This window comes from Barbus barbus (assembly GCF_936440315.1).
Source record: "Barbus barbus genome assembly, chromosome: 4".
Lineage (NCBI taxonomy): Eukaryota > Metazoa > Chordata > Actinopteri > Cypriniformes > Cyprinidae > Barbus > Barbus barbus.
The window spans coordinates 7,744,963-7,761,343 of NC_136732.1; the positions used below are offsets into that span (position 1 = coordinate 7,744,963).

General features: G+C 43.4%; 1 protein-coding gene across 2 annotated transcripts; it reads right to left on the reverse strand.

The window, feature by feature from the left end:
- Window positions 1-555: 555 nt before the first annotated feature.
- LOC306866658 (axin-2-like) lies at window positions 556-15,575 on the reverse strand. Of its 2 annotated transcripts, XM_079411936.1 has the most exons (11): window positions 15,048-15,269; window positions 13,014-13,924; window positions 10,158-10,298; window positions 7,734-7,836; window positions 6,228-6,368; window positions 5,565-6,040; window positions 5,292-5,459; window positions 4,889-5,101; window positions 4,717-4,797; window positions 3,918-4,085; window positions 556-1,977 (listed from the first exon to the last, which is right to left on the reverse strand). In XM_079411936.1, the coding sequence occupies exons 2-11, from the start codon at window positions 13,835-13,837 to the stop codon at window positions 1,851-1,853; spliced, it is 2,442 nt and encodes an 813-aa protein (XP_079268062.1). In that variant the 5' UTR covers window positions 13,838-13,924; window positions 15,048-15,269; the 3' UTR covers window positions 556-1,850. The 2 variants fall into 2 exon arrangements, with proteins under 2 accessions (XP_079268062.1, XP_079268063.1); XM_079411937.1 differs by lacking the exon at window positions 5,292-5,459 and having other exon boundaries at window positions 15,048-15,575.
- Between the last annotated feature and the right edge of the window lie 806 nt (window positions 15,576-16,381).

Genomic DNA, 16,381 nt, shown 5'->3' on the forward strand with positions numbered 1-16,381 from the left:
GGTGTACAAACAGCCACAGAGTTACCCCCAACTGGCAGGAACCCCGCCTGCACTTTAATGGATGGGCTTAACAGCCAATCGGGGAGCCTCTTTATGACATCCTCATGCTATCATTCATCATGTCCTTACCAAACTTCCTGTTAGAATGGCACGTATAAGAGAGTGATGAAAGGCAGACCCCAAAACTGATCTCAGAGCAGTCTAATACAATAAGGTCTGAGATCGACTGGTAGAGCAGGGCCCTCACAATGTAATGAGCAGGCTCAACTAAATCTGTAGTCTTAAGCTTTTTTTGGCCCAGATTTAGGGGGAAATGCATGGAATGGTAAAAGATACACAAGGGTGAGTCAACAGTATCCCTAAATATTCTGAAAGCATTTTAGTATTATTATTTAAATGGATATCCAGTACAGGTGTTTCAGTTCTGTGGAGCATAGAGACAGATTCAGTGGAGCTCATTTTGGGTTTGATTCCCAGGGAATCAAATTCTCAAATGAGGGTTCAATAATCACTTCCAACCAGACACAAACGCACAGTAACCACACAAACATATTAGCTTTCATTTAAAAAATATAACTTTTAATAAAGGCTACATCTCTTCATAATTACAATAATTAAAGTACCAAGTTGTCCTTAAAATGAAGCTCTATATAATGCATAATTTACATTTAAGTGAAACAAACAAACTCGGGGGGAGGAAAACACTGAAACGTAATGTCATGATTACAAGATATCCAAAGCATAAAAAATTATTTTAAACATAAACCCCTCAGAAAAGCAAGGGAATATTCACACCCTGAAACAGGGCAGCACACAGCATGGTATCCATGTAGGCACAGGTAATGTATAATACACTAGCGATGGCATGTTCTCATCCCCTCCTGCCAGTGCATTCCGAGATTTTACCCTGGAGCTCAGCGGTTTTAAATAGGCTTCACCAGGTCTTTCCATTCAACATTTACACAGGACATTAACCCCTTCCATGCACACCCTCTGATCTTCCAGACAGTGTTGAAATTAAGATTACCTTTTTTGTGTTTAGTTTTTTTAAATAGCATGACTTCCTGTTTCTTAGTGTTTTTAAGAGTTTTGAACCAGGTTCCAGGACAAGGCTATTGGTTCCTGTGCAATGTCCTTAAACCAAAGGCACTAAAGATGCAACACCACATCAGCTATTGGCTGTGCAATAAAGGTTGAAATATCCACCCGATCAGCAGAGTTTTGGAGAGGCGTGTTGGTCTGAAGCACAGTTCGTTCTCATTGGCCAGAAGAGAAGATTCCTGGTACAGTCTGTTGAGTTAAGGTCGCGTGACTCTATAGACATCCGTCCATGCATGTAAAACATTGAAAATCTCCCAATCAAATAAGCAGCTTGTCCAACATCTGAACACAGGTATAAGGGGAATGACAGTTAAATAAATAGCAATAAAGTTTTTAACTTGTGACAGAAGCATATTATAACTTTGTGTACATATGAGCACCTCTGTATACACTTGCACACGTTCTCGCATCCAACACGCGTATACACATCTACAATTATCACAAATGCTGGTCAGCAGTCCATGGTATGGTAACACACCAGTGTTGGTGTGCTGTAGTCCAAACAAATAAGTGGTAGACTGCATCTTCATTGGTCATAACATCTCTCTTAGCGTTCCAAATCAAAAGGAACAATTTCTCATGATGCATTGCTGGTTCAGATCCCTCTGTACTTCATTGGCTAGTATTCCTTCAATAGCTTGGTAAGCCAAACGTCTAAACTTTTTTTAGCTTCATAAAACGTCCATTTTCCGCTCGTCGAGTTAGTCTTGAGTGCTTGGGTAAGTCCACATGTGGGCTGTCATGTTTGTTTAGTCCATTCTCTCCACTTTGCCAAGGATTTTGCCCTCGTACACGGGTAGAACTGTGCAGTCGTCCCAGACCTCCTCAAACACAGCACCGCACTCAAACTCATCACTGGCCTTTTTGAAGTAGTACCTGAAACAGAGAAAACGTACGGTCAACAAACTGCTGATGGCATTCATAAAATGACTACAGGTAATCTAAAGGTAAAATGGTGTTCTTTCATTCCAGAAAACAACAATGTTGTTTTTCAAGCCTATGAAAAGCTTAAAGACCACATGGACATGTCACACAGAGACACATCCAAACAATCTGAATATCCCATTTAAATGGGAAATGCATCACATTATAGAAATAAAATGTTTTAAACACCATTTCGTGTCGACTTTAAAGTGCTATATTGTGTTGCACTCCACTATATGGGGGACAAAGAGATGCTTTAGCCTAAATTAGAGGGTCTGTTAAACACCACCACCCATCAGGCCTCTGGTGTCTAATTGGGAGCTCTTGAGCAAATGATGGGGATCTTTCACAAGGGTTGACATTTTTGGGTGCCGCAGAGTCTACTCAAGCTTCTTTCATTACCACATTGCGACGGGATGAGTCTGGCCTTAATCTAGTCTTTGACCTTGACGGATGACCTCTTTGCCTCATTTCTATCATTCGATTTGTCTTTTTCCTTCCATTTCTGATGCACTAATGATCTCCACCTCCTCCAGAAGGAAGAGAAAACAGTGGGAGGGGAGGGAGTGGTGAGGTCTGCCTCAGTAATTGGCTTTGTAATGGAAAATGCCCCCTCTTACTAACTTGCGCTGCGGTGCATGCTAGGTTTTTACAAGCAAACACCATCAAGTCATAGAAACAGTGCACATAAAACACACACAGGAATAACCATGACTCAAAACAACAACTGACGAGAACAAAGTTGCTTTTCTTCTTTCGATATGTCGGAAACAATCCATTGTTCTCCCACTGCCCAAACCCAACTTCATAAATGAGGGACAAACTAGAATTCTGCTACATGGCACATAATTACATCCTTATTTCTGGAGAATAAGCTATATCCTCCTCTGCAAAATCTTCAAAAGGGAAGCATGGCTCTTATTTGTTTGAAAAAAAAGAGAGGGAGAAGAAGAAAGAAAAAGAAGTCTTTCCATTGGAACATGTTTTATATGGCAAGATTTTCTCTTCGCAACATCTGGCACCAATATCGTCTGGCAACTCTGGCAGTACTGTTCTTTGTTGAATTTCTGCCATGTTGAAATGACCCAACTACACACATTTTCTGCGATTAAAACCATCAGCTTTGAATTCTCTTTTCCTTGAAAGTGTGCATGGTGAGAGAGGGGTCCTTAACATGGTGATTTCTTTGACAATATTCATGTAGAATACAGGCCTCAGACAACAAGCTATTTGATAAAACAAGTTATCTATATGGACAACAATGCAATCACATGGAGCATTACAGATTTTTGACCAGTAAAAGTTACTCAACTGTTCTAGTGTGCTTTAAATGGGCTTTTATGGAGTCAACATGCACAAAGAAAACCACTGGCGGCCATCTGACAATGCCCCATTCAAATAAAAAGGCCAACACAAAGAGAGGCTTTGATATAAATGAGAAATAATCATAAAAAAAAAACTGATAGTCTTATGTAAACACACACACAAATGTATGAGAGCAACATAGCTTGATACAATTGTTGAAAAATGTGTGCAAGTCTTTGTGCATCAAATGAAAGGCCTGGGCTTCAAAGAGCTGCTTATTAAATGTGCCTTAAGATGAAATCAATACCAGATGTGACCAAACGGCTACAGTTAAAATTCCCTTATTCTTTCTTTCTCTGTGCACCCACCCCTCTCTCTTTCCTGTCGTCTTAACTCCATACTTGCTGCTAATGTAAATAACTAGTAAACATCGCCGTCTTGGAGAGACCAACAAAACCAACAAGTCAATAAATACATCGCAGGGATTTTTTTTTTGGAGTTAGCTAATTGCAAAACTATTATATAAAAGTCATTCAGCAGCCTTAATATAAACTATTAAATATAAATTCTCCAGTCAGAATTGATACCTGTAGTTGCCTTTTTTCCTCAGTTGCTCCTTGAAGTGTCCAAGTGTGAGGCTGTGTGTTTTCATCATCCGGCGGTACGGGATTTCCTCACCGCAAAAGAAGTATGTGACCACTGTCTCTGAGCCCAAACTACTGTGGCAACCTGACATCTTCTTGAGATCTTTTGGTCTGGAATAACACAAACACACGAGCACAAACTCATAAATATCGTCACAGCAGAGCACAATATTAGCTAGGTCTTAAAGACCACACTAGATGGCATGCACAACACATTCAACTTCTGTAACACAACAGAAAATATTTAGGGTGGGACTGGTTTTTATCCATCAGGATTAGATTTTGTGGAAGCATGTATGGATATTATTCATGTCGATTCCTTAAACAACAATCAATATTACTATTATAGTTCATACGTAGGTTTAATGTTAAGAAATCTAAGACCTAATGATCAAACTTCAAGATTATGGTAATTATGGCAGTGCTTCAAGTTGAACAAATGCTGTCAGAGATGAGTGAAAAGAAAAATGGTCAAGATTATCCCCTGGCCCCTTTCTTCTCTTTGTAGTGCTACTTCAGAAAGCCCCCTAGCCTTACTGAAGGACTGAAGGTCAGCCAATTAAAAATGAAAAAGAGTTTTGCCATCAGGTGGCCAATGCTCTGCACTTCAAACACTGGCTAGCGCCAGAAACCAAAAATAGAACAACCAAGAAAGACTAATGGCTGCAAAGCATTGCATACGTGTGCCATTCATCAATGAAAAATGAATTAAAGTGTGATGACTATCAGGAGAGATACATACTCATCCGTTTGAGGAGCTGAACTGCCATTCTGCACAGGCACTGGGTGACTCTTGTCTCTCTGAAGGCTTGATGTTGAATGCCTGTGAAGTGGAACCCATACGTCAATAAAGGAATCAATAGGAGATTTTAGCAAGGACTGACATACAGGATCTCAAAGTCTGGAGCTCGTACCTCTGTTTGGAGGGTTTGGAAACTTCTTCAAGGCGTCTGCAGGCCTCTTCCAGCTGTGCTAGGGTGTTGGGAGGGGGTAGAGGAGGCATGGTGGGGTCCTGAACGAAGGGATGTGCGGGCTGGTGGGCACGGAGATGCCCACTGCTTCCGCCACCTCCCCAGGTGTGTGTACGCGTGGGATCCAAACAGTGCGACTTCTTTATATTTTGAGTGCTGCAAGAACAGAAAGTGTGAATATGTCAGAACAAAAGATCACGGGAATCAAGGTAGGTAGATGGCAAGCCTCAGTCTTTAAAAGGCTTGTGCAATTCGGTATCAAGAAGAGAACTGGTGTGCAAATGTGCATGCACAAGAATTTTCAGACATTACAATGTAGGCATGACCACAGAGTTGTGAGACAGACCTGTGGGGCTTGTGCTTGGTCTGTCGGTCACTCTCCAGGATCCACTGCCATACGTTTTGAGAGCGGTCTATACTGTCAGTTTGCAGCTGGAGGAGACTGCTTTGCAACCCTTCTGTGTTCACCTCCTCTCCAGATTTACACAGACGCTTAGATAAAGAGCTGGCATGCCTAGCAGCAGGAAAAGGAATAAAAATTGAAGTTGAAAAAAAACTCCAGGATGCAACAATTAAAAAGCAATGAGAAACTAAAGAACAACAACAAACTTGAGTTTACCCAAAGGCTACTTCTGCAGGGCTACCACACTGATCTCGGCCCAGACTCCGGCTGCGGCTGTAGGGGGCGGAGCAGCATTCTGAGGCTCCATGGCACAGGCACTGCACCCGCTGGGTCGCCTCCACCTCGATCTGCTCCTTGCTTTTGGTCCCAGCATGGTGATGGATGTAGTGGTGATGGATGTGCTTGGTCGACTGTCTAGAAATGAAGGTCTTGGCCGGCATGTATCCGTTCACAGAGCCAGACTGCGACCTGGTGCTGGGACCTCCCCGAGGCAGGGGGCGCTGTTCAGGAGAGCGGGAGCGAGGGGAATGCCGCAGCATTCCTGGAGACTGACAGCCAGGGGTCTTGAGAACTCGGGAAAGGTGCTCATCCAGGATGGCTTGCGGGTCCTCCTCACAAGAGCCAGGAGGGAGCAAAGACAGAGAGTGGGATGCACTGCTTCCAGACACCTCGGATTCATCCCTCTCCTCCTCCTAAACCACACACACGAATGCAATGTTACAAAGAAATTCTTGTAAACAGCCTGTTTGTCCAAAGCATTCTGCGAATGTTACGCATATAAAAATATGTTTCTCTGAATTCTTTAATAGAGGAAGTATCTTATAAAATGTTCGATTTGACACATTGACAACAATTTCAGAGACTTCCAGCAATACCAACCTCCTGAATCTGTTGAAGTCTCTCCTCCAGGGAGCTCATGGTTTCCTGTTCCCGCTTCAGACGCTCCAGTCTGGCTATCAGCTGTGCCGCAAAGGCTGCTGGCTCCACGGGAGTCATCTCCTTAGGTGGCCGCCGTGTCCTCTGCACAACCAGAGAGAGATACAGATTAGCAAGAAGACCAGACAGGACAGGAGGGGTTGATTTCTACAGCTGCCCTGCCCGCAAAAGTCTACTGCCCATCCAACGTGCACACACAAACACATGCCCCACACCACTGGCATGGGCCGCTGCCGGCATGAGCAGTTGGTCACGCTCTAAGGAGCCTCGGCTTGTTCCCTCTGTAGTGCAACCAAGCCATCAGCCTGGCCTGTGAAGTCAGGCAGCTTCAAAGATCCCTCGTCAAATATCAAACGCTCACCAGGGGCGGCAGGGACACTGGCTTTACATCTAGCAATAAAAGTCACATATCGACAGGGGGAAAAAGGAGGGAGGCAAAGGAAAAAAGGGAAGAGAGGGGGATTAAAAGAAGAGAAAGTAAGATGGCGAGATGTGTGCCGCCACTAGAGGAGTCAAGCGGTGGGAGATCAGAAGCACAGAGGTAATTTATTCCCCCCCAACGACAGCAGGCACCTTTGAGCAACAGTAGCCACATTATCCTCCTTCCCCATGTGTGCGTCTCACACAAGGATTTTCTATCGCTTTCTTATTATTTTTATTATTATTTTGTGCCCTGCCTTTCTTGATTTGGCTTCCTCTTTCCATCTCTTTGTGAAGACGATGAAGGGAGAGACGAAAGAGAGAAGAAAGCAAGACGAGCTGCTGGTGAGACTTGCAGCAGCTCCAGGCCCCTGCTGCCTAAAAGTAGCATCCTAAGAGAGGCAGCCAGTCATTGCCAAATCAGAAGGGAAATATTACAAGCTAGAAAAAAAGAGAGAGGGCGGGAGGCAAGGAGATAGAGAAGACACAGAAAATGGAAAGTCTTTCCAAAGCAGAATTTAAAATTGTTTGTGCACTTGCCCTATCTCATACATTCAGTGACAGGAAGAGGAAAAAAAGAACACGAAGGAGAGTAAGAAAGGATAAGGGGGCATAGGGAGGGTGGATACAGGTTTGTTTGACTTGCTTAACAAGTTGTCTTTCCAAACACTAACCAACCATCTCTCTTTTTCTACTTTGAGGGAGGCAGAGAGGAAACAAGGGAGAGGGGGATGGAGGGTGCTGCTGGAGGAATAAAAAGGGTGCAGCTCGGTTGGAAGTTGTCACTTCCCTTGAAGTCAGCCCCATTCATCCGCTGATCAAAGCACTCTCAGAGAGAGACAGTTGATTTTGGTGCCCCGGGATAAAACAGACTCATTTAGCGCGGTGTGGCAGTTTATTAAGAGTCATTATCCCAGAAAGAGCACAACAACACGAATGGTCCACAACCATGAGTGGGAAACGCTTTTTAATTGGGGGTGATGTTGGAGGTGTTTGTGTGTAATTCAGAAGAATGGCGAGGACACTTACAGGGAACGGAGGTAGTGACACTTGGCCGTTCATCCTCATGTTACGCTGCATCTCTCGTTGTAACTGTTTTTTACTCCCCAGCTTGTAAGGAGGGATGGCATCTCTGCAAGGACATACAGAGAACAATAAAGGTTATTTACTGCCCAAATACATACACAACAGACACACATCTTCAGCATCTGTAGAAACTCAAATCATGTAGTCATACAGATCTACACTTAGTGTGATGTTGAAATAATGGCCTAGAAAACGATGCACTCTCACCCTGTGCAAACTAAAACCGCAAGCCCCATGACTTTCCTTTCAATATCATCCAAAACCCAAAGTTCTTCATCTTCCTCCATGTTAGCCGTGAGCATTCCAGAGTGCTGGTAACAGCAAGATCTTTCTCTGCTCTCCTGCCCAGCACAGACGCTGTGGGGCTCGCTTGAACCCAAAAGGGCACCAGCGCAAAAGCTGCCACTAATGCCAACACACAATCAAGCGTCACCGCCGTTATGACATCTATATGATGTTACCAATTACAATAAAGGATGGCTTGTTTCCATAAACACTTCTAATCCATCTAATCCATGGCAGAATGTTCGTAAACCTCCACCTCTTCAATCTCACCCTTTCTTGCCTCTAAAGCCAGACTTTGCCTCTTTCTCATCCTCCGCTTTTTTTTTTTTAAGCCAGGCCAGTTTCCTTTGCTCTGTTCTGACTCTGAAGTGTATGACCTAGCCCAAATACAGTTTCCAGCACGTCTTCGAAAGCTCACAGTCATGCGCATAAAGCCGTCGCTCCAATCTTCATTTGGCAAGCGCTCGGCAGTCAGCCTCTGATCTTGCGCACATCAAAAGGCTGGTTTGTAAGATAAGGTAATGTTTGAAGTCGGCGCAGCGGCATTCCCTAGCGTCCAAGTAAATCCATAAATAAGATATAAGCAAAATTTCCCCCACTTCGCCTCCCCTCTCTCGCTCCCTCCCTCCCTTTATCTGGAATTCAGATTCTGATTTAGCGCCGTGCCTTTTAACTCAAATAAAAACGCAGCTATTCCAATCAAATCAGCCTCCAAATAAAGAACACAGAGGCTGGTTTTCCCATTGCGTATGCTACTTCAAAGTGGTGCAAATACAAACAAAATATAGAATAAGAAATGCAATGTGCAATGTGTGAAATCACTGGACAGGAGAATGTAGAGAAGCTTTTGTTTCACACACTAATTTAATGTTTCTACTATGCTGCGGTTTCAACTATTAAAGAAATACTTTACAGGTCACTCAAAAAACACACACAAGTGCCGCATGGTTGCACCTATCAAAATATTAATCTTTGGTTCAATCAGCCTACTGTCCATATACACTCGCTGTGTTTGGAGCTTTGGGGTGTCACAGGCTGGCTGTGCTTTATGGGAATCTCCTATTCACTTGTGCAAGTAATTTTCAAAGCAGCCAGCCACCCTCTTATCCCTCTAAGCTCCCGGGGCCTAACAATGGGCTGAAAGCGATTCAGTTAAGCCTTTCATCCAGCGTGCACTTTATTTCTCACTCTCTGCACTTAGCTATGCACCCGCACAATTGCCTCTGCCGCAAACACAGAGGGGGGAGGGCTGCTTTCAGGCAGAGGTGGGGTTGAATGGGTGGTGTACATGAGTGTCTGGGGGATGGGGTCCCAAACACCCTAATCCCAGGTGACCTGCTCTTGTGCACCAGAAATGGCTAACCTCTCAAAGGCCTAGCTGACACAGGATCCCCCTCGTTCCAGCCCCGGCGGGCTCATACCAAACCTCCATGCGAGTTGAGATTCTTTTAATTTACTGCCAAAGCACCTCAATGAGTGTCTTATAATCCACATGGCGATTTAACCCCCACCCCCTTTTTCCAGGGACAATGGGGGAAACCAATAAATAATGACTATGTCTTCGGTGACCAAGTTGTGCAAAGTCTAAAAAGAGAGCCATTGAAGATCAAAGCTTTCTAGGGAAAGAGCATGGGCAAAAGAGGGGGACAAACTGGCCAGTGTCATTTCCTGTTGAGGAATTTGCAAACATTAGCTTCAATTAGCGCATAGAGGAAGCAGATTATCTGAGGGCTCTTCTCTTGGGTCCACTCCTATCTCATCGCCTCAAGTCTCCAGCAACGCATTAAAAACATCTCAAATGCACTTAAAAGCCAATGTATCACCTGCTATCTGTACCTTCTCATTATCAGCCAAAAATGACTAAATAATTAAACACAATTTCTGCTAACAGCCAGAGAAAGATGTTAGTCTTTGACCACAGTGTAGAGATAGACTGAGCTATACATTTTCCAAGATTTTTCATTTTTAGGCATCATCTGTTCATTCAAGATTTGCCTATGATGCCCAACAGTGCCATCTAGGCAGGCAGTTTAGTATGTTAAGAGAAAACAGAAATATAGAGGGTTCCAGAAAGACACTTACACACTACTGTCCGTCATGGACATTGAGTCATCCGTCAGGGCATCGCTGGAGACCTCGCTGTCGTTGGCACTGGTGGCAGGGGCAAAACTATAACCGGACGCAACACGATAGGGGTTTCCAGGGTCGCTGCGTCTATAGGACCTACAGGAACAACAAACGATTTTGGTTTTAATTGAAAGTGTGGTACAGTGGTTAAATTGCAAGGCTATTGGTTGATTAGTTGATTCATGAACCCACAATTGAGGCACTTGAACTAGGTTAAGGTAGGACTGAACCTGTAGGGCCTAAATGTGTATCACTTTTCGAAATGTCTTCTGCTGCAGTGTAAGCTTTGCCATAACAGAACTGCAACGTGCAATAGAATAAACTGACTCAATCGCTCAGGTAAACTACTGCCATGGCAGAGCAACAGTTGAAAAGGAACTTTGACAACTTGACTAAGTTTTGCCATCACAAAGTTGACGCCTCCAGTTAACGGGACAACATCTGAAGGTAACTTGTTTGCCATCTTGACTATTGAGGTTTGTTACACCACAGTAATGCAAGAAAGCATGTCAAGTATGAACAACGAGACCGCACATGTGCGCTTGCCTAGACTATGAATCTGGCCTTAACGAAATGGATTAAAGCATCAGTCAAATGATTAAATAAATGTTACGATACCATCCAAATTTTGAGAGCAAAAGGGGGGGGGGGGATCATATTGCAAATGCAAAATGCTTCTATCATGGCATCCCTTACGTTTGTGAAAAGGGTCCAGATATTTTTACTACTATTTTTTCCTTCATGGTGGGGGGGGGGGGGGGGGGGGGGCTCAAGCTCAGTTTGTCTTTTCTCTACTCTTCTCTTTCATCTCCCTTGCCCCACCTCCCCCCTGTGGCAGCCCGGTGAGGGCTGATCAGGGGGAAAGTTAAGTGAGCAGCACATCTGTGTGAATTGCCAATGCCACTTCCCCTCAGTGGAGCATATCTGGGGCCTTTTGTCTGGGCCAGGCACCCCATTCCTCACTTTACCTCCCCCTTCCAAACTTTCCCGTTTCATGTCATTCCTTCTCTTGTGCTCTTTCCTCTGCTAAGGGCACCTCCTCCACATACCCACCCAGGCCGCCCCTCCCTCCGATCTCTCTCTCTCTCTCTCGCTCTCCATACCCCTCTCTCCTGCTGTGACACATTCCTGCTCCACTGGAAGAGGAGGAGGAGGTAGAGAACCTGAGCCGGGCCGAAAGGGAGAGAGAGAGAAAGAACATGAGAGAGCAGAAAGAAAGAAGAGAAGGGGGGGGGCCTCCTCTTTATGAGAATGCCTACTGCCAGCAGCTCTGTGAGGGGAGACCCAGCAGGACTATAGCCTACGGCCCCAACTCAAACCTGACCTTTGGAAGCTCTCGCTCAGAGTCAGGTATTTAGCACAGCTGGGTTCACATTCTTCCCTCGCTCACCCGCTCATTCATGCTTTCTTTCATGAGGTGCCTCGCCCCCCTCTGTCCTTCTTTTCCTCTCGCTCAAAAAGTGTGCTTATTCTCCATCCGTCAGGGTTTTTTCCTAGATAAAAGTGCGAAGAGAGGCAGTTGAAATCAGAGGAGAACGGTGGTAAATAAGAAACGGAGGAGATGAAGGCCACGGTCTCTGTGACTCACAGAGGAACCGCTGCTGCGTGTTGTTTTGTGAATAACTTGATTCAGAAACACAGAAAGGGAGAGAAATAAGTTCCACATGCTTCAGATGAACAAAAAGTGCCCCGAGAGAGAGGGAAAACAGACTGCTCAAGGAGCATGCTTCAAAAAGAAATCAGGGAATAACATCAAAAGAGACTTTGCTTACTCTCGTCTGCTTCTTAATCATCTCCTACATAGATAAGCAGAAATGAAACATTGTCACCTTCTTCAAGATCACCCTCCCAACGAGACAGATAAACATTTGTCTGGCACCACACCTTGATGGGTCACCTCATTTACAACCTCAAGTTGTGTGACGGCTAGCAATTCATCAAACCAGATTTCCCCTGGTGTTTTGTTTAAACCCATACAATATACTTATTTTTTTAACAACCATACCAACAGCTCGTCAAGACATCTAAAGGTGTCAAACATGAAAAAGTACAGTAACAGAGCTGGTCTAAACAAAGACTACTTAACAATTCAAGCAATTTGATGAAGTACTTTGTTTTGTTAAGAGTTTTATTTTTAAAAGTTGTGTTTTTGAATCAATGACATTTTTGATGTGTGCCACTTGTTTTATCCGTTTGACGGCTGAAACCAATTTTGCATTGTGAACTAGCCTTGATCCTTGAAGATGATCCTCTAACTGCGGAAGAATTTCAAAGCAGAGGAAACTGTGTGGAGCCAGCAGAGGGCCTGGTGCTAGACAATATTTACATGAAAGGAAGAGCTGCTCTATTGATGTTTTTTCCCCCTTCTCTCGCTCGCTCTCTCTCTCTCTGCGTAATGCAAGCCAGGTGAGAGCAAACGGCCCCAAACTCGCAAGAAAGGGCCTCTCATGTTTAATGCAAGAGCTCAAGTGCGATAGCTACATGAAACTAAGTAATAATACACTTAAAAACTCATTAATAATTTATTAATTTGACATTCCTCTGATGAATTTATGCAAAATTACTTACTTCACACACACATAGAAAATTAATCCCCAAGATTCAGTGTCTTGCTCAAGGACACAAACAGTGATAGTCAATCAATCTTTGTTTCAACCTACAACTTTCCGGCTACCACACTAGACCATTAATCACTAAGCTACACACTATAGGGTTCGTGACACATGAAGCAGTACAAAGCATGCAACAGCATTGTAGGAATGTCATAGCATACGGTATTCTAGTGAAAAATATTTTTTTGGGATTTCTTACCTGTAGCCTTTCTCTAATGCTTCCACTGCGCGAAGGGATGGAGGTGACCGTAACGCTTTGGCAGACAGTCCCACTACAGTGGCCAAAGCTTTGGCTTTAAAGTCATTACAACTCCATTCTTCCTCTTCATTTAGAGTCGGCAAGTATCCGCACACCAGCTTTAGACTTCCTAGTCCGTTGGGATTCACATGACTGGGGTTCTCGCACCCGGTTCTGACATACTCAAGGTATATGTCTGAGGTCAAGAACATCTGATAGGCGTTCTCCTCCATAGCCGTCTGGATCTCCATTTGAGCCTGATCAAACATTGCAGAGTCAATCTGCTGACGCTTAATATTATCCCTAATGAAGGTCTTAGTAGCAGGTTTAAGCTGCTTGGCCACGACGCTGTTGTTCTCGATATACCGCTTGTAAATGGCTTTGGCAACTCTGTGTGTTTTGGTATCCTTGAGGTCCATTTGCCTGAAACCATTGCAGGCGAACCAGAAATCTAAAGTGTCCTCGCATTTCTCACGTTCAAGATATGCCCGGAAAAGTTGAGCACCATCCTGGTCCCCAAGAAGGAAATGCAAAGATTTGGTCCACCGGGCAAGAGGGGAGTCTGGGGACGCACTGCCCTCAGGTTCCCCAAGTCCATCGTCATCCCTCCTGGCTGTGGAGCAGCGAAGATCAGCCATAATGGTTTTCACAGGATCCTTCGGTCTCATCATGGCCAGTTTGCTGGGATGGTGGCATGTTGTCTCACCCTCTTCCCCTGGGACCGGTGGACGTGGGTCATCTTCTCTGAAGCTACTGACCATAAGATCTGTTAGTGTCCTATTCATGGCTCTCGCAGCTCCAGCAGCAAAGCCTTCAATGTGAAGCTCAGCTGTAATCTCCTTTCTCTCTTAAATCAGCAGGGGAGCTTCTCTCTGAAACACAAAGTATTGATCTCATCAAAACCAGATCCGCCCCAAAAACTTCAAAAGAGTCACTTCAGACACGTATAGCTCTACATTGTGCGCGCTTGCTGTGTACAATGCAATCGAAGCGACCTGGTTTAAATTCAATGTAGGCATTATATTAGACATCTTAAACTTTCTAAATTATTAAATCAGTAAAATCTAGCGTTTGCGGTTATTTACAACATTACATCTTTCTCATTCAAGCCCAGTTTGATCACCTAGTAGCGATGAAGAGGACTGGAAAAAAACGAGGATATAAGCTCATATTGCGTTTATCCGATCAAATGTGCGATTATGATAGGAAGATCATCTTCAAAAACATAATTAAAACTATCAAACATCCTGTTCCCGGTTGTATTTTTCAATAAACAAGTAAATCATTATACAAATCTGTCATAACTAAACTCCAACTTTCAAAAGACGACAAAATACTCTGAAAGTGAGTTTTAAAATCTAATATCGCTGTTTAACTATGCGACTATCAAAATAATGTAAGCCCATTTAATCAATAGCATGCTTGCTTACAGTATATCTGTACAGTATGGACTTCATCAGTTCACACGCACTTTTCTTAAAGTATTCGCTTCACGTGCATTAAAACTACATTTATGATAGTAAAAATAATAATACTAATATAGTACAAAACTACACTTCTGGTGACATAAAGGATCTCAAATGCATCATAAAAGATACAACGGCATCGAAACACGCGACAGAAGTCTAAAATGCCCATTAAGACACGCTTAAAGTCGTCCCTTACAGATATAAAGAGTGATCAAATCCAATCCATTAGAAATAAGACAAAACATGCTGCATTAAACTTCAAACCCCTCAAGAAAAACAAAAGTGTGAGATCACAGGGGGTTGAAGTCCCGTAACACTATATTCTTTAATCCAATCTAACCTCAAAATAACACGATAAAAAACCAAACGCAAAACACGCGTTTTAATGTAACGTCTAGCAGATATACTGCGTTTCACAGCGACACATGACTTCAAAGTCGGTAAACAGCACATCAAAGCAATAGCATGGGGCCAGCGCTGGGAGAACACACACACACACACACACACACACACTGCTCTAACTCACCATCCATCCACGAGCTCCGTCCCCAAAGTCCCAGTTTTCCAACAACAGAACAAATATATTCCACAATATATCCAAATGTACGCAGTCCTCCTGTCCTCTGATGCTGTTTGTTGTCAAATGCAGATTTTAGGTTTTAAACGTAAACTTCCTCCCGCGAAGAGCACACTAGATCCCTGTATAGTGCGTTTGAATGTGCTCTGGTCTCTTATTCCAGTGTGGACTGAGCTCAGGGTTTAAGAGCGGACATCAAAGAGCGCAGCCGACCGCACGGTCCCGACAGATACATACAACACTATCTCTCGCATTCCCGCTTTAAAACAACACCGATCGCTCCAAAACGGTCGAAAACCACATATTTCTTTATAACAAGCCCTATCGATGCCTCTAACCCTAATGCTCTCAACGAGTCGCTGTAAAGAGCCCGTTCGCTAAAGTCCGTCCGGGAAAAGTTTCAACTGAGGCGCAAGGACCTTATCAAAGCAGAGCGATCTTGAGCCGACTCCCCTCGAGCTGTGGAGCGTCAGGAGTAAGTGATCCTGCTGTTGCTACAGAAACTTTAAAGACACAGGCCGCTTTTTCCTCTGAGGAATCACAGTTAACCCCTTCAGCGCTATTTTCAGAGTTAACCCATTCATTTCTGCGTTCACACATAATAGAGCTGTAAAGTAAAGCTTGTAAGCCTTTTTTTTTAAAGTCATGTGCTCCCTCTGGATTTTCCTATTTAGAATAGCAGTTTTTGATTTATGAGTAAAATAATGTCAGTGGTTAACACTGACTCTCTATATAATAAAATAGTCACAGCTCAAATGAGACTATTAATGCTGCCTTTTCTTGATCTATAAAAAGCAGCTAACATTTCAGCTATGAAATGAAGCTGAAATTGGGTTTAAAGTCTCTTTTAACCATATAGGCCTACATTAATTTCCTAAAACCACTATTCTAAAACTCCATAGAGAACACATGGTGAATTACCCTTCTACAATTTGTGACTGATCAACACAGTACAAACAAATCTGTTCAAAGTGTTGTTGCTGACAAATTAAGGACTAGAAACTCGGATAGAATAGCTCACTCAACAATTAAAATTTTATCATCATTTACTCATTTTCATATTGCTCCATCCTTGTTTTCTTTCTTCAGTGGGAAGCAATGACGGTATCTGCCCAGCTATTTTCCATATGTGAGTAAATGATGACAACAATTTAATTTTCAGGTGAACTGTTCCTTTAATTCAATGTCTATAATAATATTTTAAGACAGTCAGATAGAAAAAGTCTCATTTAGATATACATATACATTGATTTTTAAAGGAATAGTTTACCCAAAATAAAAAA

Excerpts from the sequence above, each read along its gene's own strand:
- LOC306866658 (XM_079411936.1), bottom strand. The coding sequence starts at position 13,837 with ATGAATAGGACACTAACAGATCTTATGGTCAGTAGCTTCAGAGAAGAT. Across the intron at positions 10,299-13,013 it reads GCATTAGAGAAAGGCTACAG|GTCCTATAGACGCAGCGACC; the intron begins GTAAGAAATCCC and ends TTGTTCCTGTAG. Across the intron at positions 5,460-5,564 it reads CCTGCAGAAGTAGCCTTTGG|GCATGCCAGCTCTTTATCTA; the intron begins GTAAACTCAAGT and ends TCCTGCTGCTAG.